The sequence below is a fragment of the Lolium rigidum genome, chromosome 1 (assembly GCF_022539505.1).
Source record: "Lolium rigidum isolate FL_2022 chromosome 1, APGP_CSIRO_Lrig_0.1, whole genome shotgun sequence".
NCBI classification, from domain to species: domain Eukaryota; kingdom Viridiplantae; phylum Streptophyta; class Magnoliopsida; order Poales; family Poaceae; genus Lolium; species Lolium rigidum.
In genome coordinates, this window is record NC_061508.1 from 305,898,936 (window position 1) to 305,908,317 (window position 9,382).

General features: G+C 44.0%; 1 protein-coding gene and 1 non-coding gene across 2 annotated transcripts; both read right to left on the reverse strand.

Annotated features, from left to right (window-relative positions):
* Window positions 1-1,793: 1,793 nt before the first annotated feature.
* TRNAW-CCA lies at window positions 1,794-1,865 on the reverse strand. The gene has a single exon. It is a non-coding gene; the product is annotated as a tRNA-Trp (tRNA).
* Window positions 1,866-6,765: 4,900 nt separating this feature from the next.
* Window positions 6,766-9,382, reverse strand: LOC124684070 (gamma-glutamylcyclotransferase 2-2-like). Its single transcript, XM_047218473.1, has 9 exons — window positions 9,233-9,382; window positions 8,833-8,967; window positions 8,663-8,739; window positions 8,028-8,084; window positions 7,878-7,934; window positions 7,740-7,780; window positions 7,588-7,659; window positions 7,410-7,489; window positions 6,766-7,171 (listed from the first exon to the last, which is right to left on the reverse strand). The coding sequence occupies exons 2-9, from the start codon at window positions 8,939-8,941 to the stop codon at window positions 7,005-7,007; spliced, it is 660 nt and encodes a 219-aa protein (XP_047074429.1). The 5' UTR covers window positions 8,942-8,967; window positions 9,233-9,382; the 3' UTR covers window positions 6,766-7,004.

The window sequence follows — 9,382 nt, forward strand, 5'->3', positions numbered from 1 at the left end:
ATGTTACTAGTCTAAATTACTCTCCACTATGACCAGCCTTACAAATCTGTCTCTTAAGAAGAAGATAGCATAACTACCTGTCCTTCAATGCCACCGATGAACCTCCCCTCCTCGATGCCGGACGTTGCATTCAAGACGTTCTCCTGTGGGGTTAATGTTGCGACGATGCTGCTGTTAAAGACCTGTAGTACGTTTTTTTTTTTGGGTGCAACGCCTTTGATCCTCCTCGAACTGATCATGTTCTGTGTTCTCCCTTTGTGAATCAATTACTCCCTCCTCCCCAAATTAATTGACGCAACTCAAAAATACACTTGTACTAGACATAATATATAGGTACGTCAATTAATTTGAGCCCAAGGAATTATATCGTAATATGAGAATGTGCTCCTTTCCATGTTGGTATGAAAAGGCTCAGGCTGGCTTTGGCACGCCGTCGTCATTATAAAAGAAAAAGAAGGTGATACGTACACGCTGAAGTTGGATCAAGGACTTTTATCCTAGAAGGTATACGACCATATCAACTCGTCATCATAACCACCTAGGCTGCAGGAACGAGATAATATAGCAACACCACAAGCGGTCTTTGTGCTACTGCTTAGGACGAAGGGATAAAAATGTGCGAAGAAAACTGATGTATAAACTTGACATCGTGATGACAAGATCAGGAGCATCCTTGGCTCGCATGTGAGTGTATCACGGAGGATCTTAGATGAATATAAATTTTGTTACCAATCAATCGTCTTTCTGACATTTGGCTTTGGGAGTCACTGTCGCTGCCAGTTTTTTTTTGTCAGTGTGTTAGTTGCGAGAGAGCAACATGAGACGTAATAAACTGTTTTGTTGATAGTGGCGCCTTGTAATGGAACTACTCCCTCCGTCCATAACCGGATGTCTCAACTTTAAACAAATTTGGATGTATCTAGATACAAAAATAGATCTAGATACATCTAAATTTTAACAAAGTTAAGACATCCTTTTATGGATGGAGGAAGTATAACAAATTAATATGTTTACTTTAGTTATCATGGCACACTGTTTGTTCAGTCTAACCATCATCTTTCGGCATGACTCGATTCCTACGTTAGGTCGAGCGTGTTCTGCGACGCCTGGATTTCGAATGAAACGAAGTAATGTGTGTACAGATTCCTATAGAATTCGGTTGTTCTCAAACAAGATCTGACCAAGGTGACTTGCCAATATCAGGTGCACTTTCTCGAGTATGGTTGTGCCTGAAAGAGATCTGCACTGGTCCATGAAGTATCTGCCTCTGGAAACAAGCTGCAAGACCTAGTGCTCTCTCTCTCTCTCTCTCTCTCTCTCTCTCTCCCTCCCTCCCTCCCTCCCTCCCTCCCTCTCTCTCTCTCTGTGGATCGGGATCATGATCACATATATTGACCCAGATTCATGTGTGTCTTGTGGGAAACAGAGCCATGTTTTTTTTTTTGACAGTAAAAACAGAGCCATGTTGTGTCTTCTGAGCAACGGTTGTTTGTAGTCCTAAATATTGTACACCATCTGTCCCATGAAGGAAATATATATTGACCCAGAGAGAGAGAGAGCACACAATGCAATTACAATCCTCGAGTAAATTTGAAGGTGCATTTCGGCGGACATCTTAAGTTTGTTCATAGTAGGCTCCATGCATAGGCTTGGGATGCACCAGAAAAATTGATCTATCTTGCTTGTGTCGATAGTCTACTCCGTTCCAACAGGGTACTACAGGGAACCAACTGTTTGCAGGTGATTTTTTGAAAATGTAATTTTCAAAAAAAATCCGGATTTAGTTCGGGGCTTGAACCCTACGTGAATCGAACACGCAACCTTCTGATCTGGAGTCAGACGCGCTACCATTGCGCCAAGGATCCGGTTGGTGTTCAATTTGATACATGGCGATATATTACGCATCCCAGCTCCTCTGCTCACATACCTTGCACTTGCAGCGCATATATCATGAGTTGTGCGACTGATAATTAGTGTATGACCGTCCCAGGAGTGATGGAATAAACTTGACAGTGATCAAACGAAATAAACCTGACAATGTGAAAAGAAACCTGAGGAAATATATTTAACATTATCACTAGTGGCAACCAGGAGCGACATTGGTGCCACCAAGGATATTGGATGAGTAAATTATAGTCCCAAATCAATGGCCTTTCTGACATTTGGATTTGGAAGTCATTGTCTGTGTTTGTTGGGAGAGCGACACGGGATGAGGTTAGGTGTCCATCATATGCTAATCCAACTACGTCGCGCATCCGGTTGATAAGCTGCTTTCCTGACAGCGGCATTAGTAATTCCATCTGACGGATCTGTGTGCTGTAATCCATAGTTCAATTGCGCATCATGGAAGCAGGAAGCCACTCCTGTCACGTCATACAGGTTGCTGAGTATGAAGCTCGTCGATGAGCAAGATTATCTGCTAGTTATCGTGACCATGTCCCAACCACGTGTGCAATTTCGCAGCAAACAGTGTGATTCATGTGGACTCCTATACAATATTTTTTGTTTTGAAAATCCTTCGATCTCAAGACATTGAACCAGGTAGTGGTTGCATGCTGGCAAACATATATGACATGCCTTGTTCAAACGAAAAGTTGTCTGAAATCCAACAATTGTGTTCGAACATGACTGCCTGAACTCAATTTGCCCATCGAAGAAATGAACTCCAAATAATATTAGTACTAACACTTTTATTCTTCGTTAGCCAGAAACTAGCTTAGAGCTCGATCAATAAGGCTAATGGATTTTCCTTTTATTAACCAAAATAATCAACATGGTGGGCTTGTGTATTGGCTTTAGGTCAGGATATATACTCATTCCAGCTACGGGTGCATATGAACCCGCTGTGTAAAAACATATTCCAAAATATCAAAAAAAATTGAAATAAAATTACGCATATACATCTAGACATTCTATGTTCGCACACAAGTTTTCAGAAGAAAAAAAAGAACATTTTTTTGTCCCGTGTAAAAAATATAATTTTTGATGTTATAACATGACTACTAACAGGAGATTTTCTTGTTTTTTCTACACATGCCACATCAAATGTTCGCTTGCCCCGAAAACTTGTGAACAGATATAGAATGCGTGAATATACATGTGAAATTTTATCTCAATTCTTTTGACATTTTTAAATTGGTTTATGCATTTTGTATAATTGGTTCATATGCACCTATGTGCCGAAACACCACCTCGGTCTTTCTTTTTTGTTCTTTTGGGTTTTTTCATTGATGATGGGCTTTTTGTATCTGTGTAGGTTCTTTTCTTTTTGGATTTCGCCTGGGCCCTTTTTCAGATAGTTTTTTAATCATCTTGGACCTGCTTCAGTGGGGTTGCTGGAGAAGGAGAGGAGAAGTGGGGGTTGCTGGAGAAGGAGAGGAGCAGCTGCAATTGCACTGTGCCATGCAATTTTACTTTTTTTCATCCCCTTGTAATTGTAGTTGCCATAATTTGTTCTTGTGTGCAATTACATGTACTTACGCAATTGCATATATGTGCAATTAGAAACCTATATTTCCTTTCGTGCAAACACATGTATACGAGCCATGGGAAGACAATCTCTTGCTACATCAGATTATATATGGTTTACATCTGCTTTGTGCCATTTGTACATTTATTTGATCTGCTGACCTACAGTATGAATTATAACTTGTGAGTGTTGGCCATCTTTCTTTTCCTCCATAGTGACTGCTCTATTTTATCAAGCAGCATGATGTGCTTCTCCAGTAGCTTGGGTTGCTGGGAGGTAGTGGAGCTGCACCGCTAGTAGGGTTATGGAGGAAACTACTAAAATCAAGCTGCAATACTTTCAACGGCGCAACGGGAAGTTGCCATGTAGCCTCCAAAAAAGAAGTGGCCGTCGGTGTTCTTTCAAATTTCTTGACTAGAATTCTAGACCATATTCCGGCTGGCTAGAACAACGACTCGAAGGGATTGAAAACCCACTGAATTCTTCAGAGCATACAGACAAGCACCAGATTAGTACCAGTTAGAGATACCTTCTCCGACCCGCCCGCACAAGGACCTCATGCTCACGAGCACCTTCGTAAAGCCTCTCTGAGGACGACATTATGGCTGGCAGGTTTGGCGCCCGTCAGAGACTCAAAATCATTTTTGACAAGGTCATTGTGACAAACGACTAGCTTGTCGGTGATGGGGTTTATGAGCCAAACAGCGACTATTGCCTGTCCGAACTGATGGAAAGGGCTAGGCAATCTACTTATACACTTCAACACCCCCTCTCACGTGTGATTGGAAGACGAGAATACAAGTCAACACGTGTAGAGAGGCAAAGAGGCAGCGGCGGCGGCCGAGCTCGGGACGGCAGGGTGCCGAAGCGGGGGGCGGTTGCGGCTGCGAGAAGAGGGGGGAAGAAGAGATAATTTTTAGAATAAATTGTGAAAGCCAGGATTTGAACTCGAGACATGGGGCTCTGATACCATGTTAAGCTTCATGCACTAGCCACTTGAACCAAAAGTCCGAACTGATGGAAAGGCTAGGCAATCTACTTATACACTTCAACACAGGTGACAGGTGATGCTTGCAGAGGAGACGGGATCTTCGTCGGAGAAAGCCGGGAGAGAGAAGGAAAAAGATGAGAAAGCAAGGAGAGACTACATTGCTCGCGTCTAAAGTTTAAGTAAAAGTAGGAAAAAGATGTTAAAGGAATTTGTAAAAGTAGAAAATGTAGGCCCGCTGGAGCTACAGATGCATTGGTTGGTTTTCTTTTTTCTACCATAGCCTTACTGACAAATACCTATGTGTTAGGCTTGGGGAAACGAGTTGCTACTGCTACCGGTGTCCATGCCCTGAGTAGGGCACCAGGTCAGATGAGGCCCCGCAGTTCAGCCCCAATCACACGGAGACTATAGTAAAAAATGTCGGTGATCCCGGCTAAGACAGATACTACCTCCTATCGAATTTAATCGTCGTGGGGCTCTTATTTCCCCCTTTCCTCTCTCTCTTTCCACCCCTTGAGAGTCTCACGTGTGTCCCTAATCCTCCTCTCCTCTTCCTCCGTCGGTGCCGCCAACTGGAGTGAGGTTGAGTGGAGTGGTCAGGCTTGTTCTCCTGTAGATAGTAGGTTTTCTCCTTCCCTCGTTTGTAGTTGCATTACTACGTGTAGATCTAGGGTTAGGGCATATCACTGTTTAACCTTTATGGAGTTTGGCATGATGCCATGGAGGCTTGAAGCTCTGGTGCTTTGGCGCGGTGCTAAGTGGCCTCCGGTGAATATCTCTAGCGAGCCTCCGAGGTGTAGGTGCGGTGGTGGTAGGAGATCCAGCGGAGCCACCTTCAATGAGCGCGAATGTGGATCTTGGTGTCCTGATCTGGAGGTGCTTCTTTGTCTCTCTCGCTGTCGAGGTGACGGACGAGGCAAGGGAGTTCTTCTTGGCCGGCGGCGGGTTTTCTCGGTGCTATGGAGTTGTGTTGGTTGGTTTCTCTCGAGCGGAACACATGGCGCTCGTGCTCGTCCCCGTGATCTTCGGTCGAAATGGCGGCCCTTCGTCAACCTCCATAGTGGAGGCCTTTCTTTGTTCCACTGTCAGAGCTCGGCGCCTCTAGGAAGCCAAGTGTTTCGTCCCCGGCGTCCTAGAAGTGGATGGCGGTTGGGATTTTTCGACGGAAGGGAGCCATCGAGCATCCTGCTCTCTAATCTCGGCGGAAACGCCTGAAGATCGCCGACGACTAGTGGCAGAGGCACCCTTTTACTGCATTGCTTTTCTTTCTTTTGTGCTAGGGTGTTCTTTGTACAATTGGAGGTCTTATCTTCAAATAATAGGTTCTTTGGAGCGAATAATGTTATGGGTCTCCTTGTTATTTGTACCTGCCACATGTTATATGATTAATGCTCCACCGGTCTTCTAGACCCCTCTTTCTGTTAAAAAAAAAGAATTTAATCGGCGTGGGACTGTACTTTTTAATGTGCTAGTGTTATTCTTTTTCGCGTCTATCTTTTCCTATTAGAGATGATAAGCCTATAAGATGCACGCTACTCCCAACGATGTTGAGATGAGAGGAAGATATGATAGATGCTCCTCTGGACGAGGAACTCTTGGTCACTTTTTGGTCACATGGGGCACCATGGGGGAGCCTAGCATTGCAAGGTAGTATGGTTGTGGGTCTTTGAACTACGGCTGAGGATGAGGAAATAAATTGGTGTGTAAACTTGATATGGCAGTGAGTAAATCTGGAGCAAACTCCGCTTCTGTTTGAAGTGTAGACTTGGCATGGCAGTGATTAAATCTGGAGCAAAGTCGGCTTCTGTTGGAAGTGTAGACTTGGCATGGCAGTGATTAAATCTGTAACAAACTAGGCTTTTGTTTGAATGGCTCAGTGAGGATCTTGGGTGTGAGTAAATTTTTAGACCCAATCAGTTAATGATGGGGCATTCAGAGTAAGCAGTCCCTGTAGGCCCCAATTTTTCAACGGTGGTTTGTTGCGATAGAGCCACTGGGACAAGGTAAACGCTTGTTGATAGCAGCACTGCACTAGAGGTCGATGCAAACAGGAAAACATGATCCAAGAAGCAAAGCATATAAAGGTTGACCAACAAGGAAGGATCCTCCCTTAGCTATACATTGTTATGTAGAAATGAGACCTTTCTACTAGCATTTTTCATGCCGATAGCACCCCGTTTAGTCTACTCTGAGCACTCACCCAGCGATTCGAACCAAGGTGGGTGAGGAGCCCACCACCGTGAGCTCAAGCCACCACACCAAGCCATCGCTTGGTTCTCCCAAGAAGCAAAGCATGACACCGCAATAACGAAAATGCCTAAAGTAGCCAAATCCATTTATTATTAGGGTACCAAATGAAGCAAATCACATGGTTTCGCATTACCACTCTGCAAGCTGTATAGTTTTGCCACAAGTAAATCGGTACATATGGATCCTCAGTGATGCCAGAGGTGAAGCAAAGAACAAAACTTTCAGTCGGAATATCAAGAGTGAGTATGGTCAGAGGAAAATGCCATCTCTTCAGCTGATCAAGATATGCCACCCTTAGTATCTCGAATCCACTACAGTGCCTTCAAGAAGTGGTGACAAGTGCACAAGAGGAGTTTGAGATTTAAGTGGTATGTCAGGGCCGGTAATCTTCTTCTCATTCAACCTGCTCAGCACCTTCCTCACCTCATCAGCAAGCTCAATGATGGAATCATCTTCATGGCCTGACATCAACATACCATAATTTGTAAGAGATCGATTATGAGTCAGCTAATGCAGTCATAGTCATGTTCTCCTAATACGCAAGGAGTGGGCAATAGAGCAGAACAAACAACTACTAAGAAGGCGGCAGTTAAACTGTCGTGTTTGGAATGTCCAACAGAAAAGATGGATGAGAAAAAAGTATGTGCTACATGTTACATGCTTGACAAAATTATGATACCATGAAAGACAGTTTCTTACTTATGTTGGACAGTGCCTTCTCCATTGAGAACAAGTAGTCCCTATTATTTCCATTAGGGCCACTAGCTGTAGCAATTTGCCTGGTTTTGTAAACAAAAACGCAGAAAAGGAAGTCAGAATGAGCTGCTCAACGAAGCTGACTATCAATTGAAGAGGATCAAAGGGTTCAGCAGCGCACATTGCCATATCCTCCAACGGAGCAGGGCCAAGATAGTATTTGTTGCCAACTGGATCAGGAGTGGATACGAAACTGCACATTGACCAAGTAAGTTTGGCAGACAATTAACATGGAATATTAAAAAAAAATCACTAATCAAGTTTGATCATTACACTAATACACCCGTCACAGCTGGTTCCAGAGAATTTCCATCCTGAGCATTGGTGTTCAGCAAAAGAAAATAAGAAATCAGATTAAAAAAAGAGAAATTGAAACATCTCTACATATTTGCCTTGCGCAAGAAATAGTACCTTGTAGAAATCCACAGAGATCTTCTGGTCATACTCACATTCTCTTCTCTCCAAGTACTACGGTGAATTAAGTACATTATCATTATAATTCTAGCATGGTAAATAAAATGTTTCTGTCAAGCGAAACAAGAGGAAATAAAATCACTATACCTGCATTGCTTCTCGTTCTTTTTCTGGACCACCATTGACACAATATGCAATTCCCCACTGTTAAATGATCAACTGTAAATATAATACATAACTGGAACGAGGAAACAAAAAAAAAAAGGGATGCCATAGCATTCCATAAGCATTTGTATAGTGAATGAAGGAAACTTTAGCCATGTTGGCCTACTCATTTTGGCAAATAGAACTGGTACAGAAAATATACTTGAGTGTGTCTACAAACACTTGTCCAGGGCGTCTATTTGAACATTGAGAACTAAGGTGGATGAGTGAGGAATTAGCCGAAATAAGGTAAGTGCGTTCCAAAGAAATACAAAGCTAAGAGTCTGCCAGCAATCCAAAAATAACCACATTACACTAATGTCACCTTATAACAAAAGATCATATGCTCATTATGGCCGCAGGCAGATGAGGGGAAGTAGTCCATTTTCACTTAAGTTCTTTACTGCCCCGCACAAGCAGCACACTACTTAAGAAAATTGAGTTTCATAGTAGTAGTAACTCATTGTTGTCTGAATGCAGTTCATAGAGAAGAGTATTCTACAGCATCGTCATAGCAATGCGGTACTATCATGTGCAGTAGATTCTGAGTTCATAGCTAGCCACTAAAGTGTGCTTACGCATATGGCCCCCTCTTCGGATTCAAGCGTGCAGGTCCTGGCTGGGTCCTTTGGCGTGCCTCTGTGGTCAATGCAAGCTGCAGAAAAAGGAAAATGTCAGAGATGGAACACCGAGACCAAAACAGCGGTAGAGTTGAGGTCCGAGTCATGACCAGGCAGAAGAAGCATACCGAGATTGAACGTCCGCTTGTAGCCCGTGATGAATCCCAGTATCTTCTCGTCGAAATCGAAGCCCGGGTTCCAGATGAGGGAGCCGTACCCGAAGACCCATAGCACCATCTTGATCCCCCTCTCTTTTTATTGCCCTGGCCAAGACAGCAAATTTAGGAATATCGTCCAAGACGCTACTAGATAGATGTCCCCATCTCCCAAATCCTAATCCCACAAAGGAGCCATTCTGACATGTCACCGTCGGCCCCAAATCCAAATCCCCGGCTCGAGCAGGCGCGAACCAACCAAGACACATCTGCTGCCCCCAACGGCAACATCATCCCCTGCTCCTATTCAGTAACAAGAACGGAAGTAGTGCTTTGAAGTGCACAATACGGCTTAGCTGGATTGGGGAATCACCTAGTACAAGAAACGCCGGAGAGAATGCCGCGGGCGGATGGCGGGGCAGGAGGAGGAGGAGTGGTAGAGATTGGATTTGACTCCTCTTAGCCGCCGCCGCCGCGTCTCCCGAGCGTGCAGTCTTGTCTCCTGGGCGTGGGTAGGAGATTT

What these genes read in the sequence shown, in the direction of transcription:
- LOC124684070 (XM_047218473.1), bottom strand. Translation starts at nt 8,941, where the DNA reads ATGGTGCTATGGGTCTTCGGGTACGGCTCCCTCATCTGGAACCCGGGC. An exon ending in CCGAAGAGGGGGCCATATGC is followed by an intron (nt 8,085 to 8,662) that starts GTAAGCACACTT and finishes ATCATTTAACAG; the next exon opens with TGGGGAATTGCATATTGTGT. An exon ending in CCGTTGGAGGATATGGCAAT is followed by an intron (nt 7,490 to 7,587) that starts GTGCGCTGCTGA and finishes TTACAAAACCAG; the next exon opens with GCAAATTGCTACAGCTAGTG.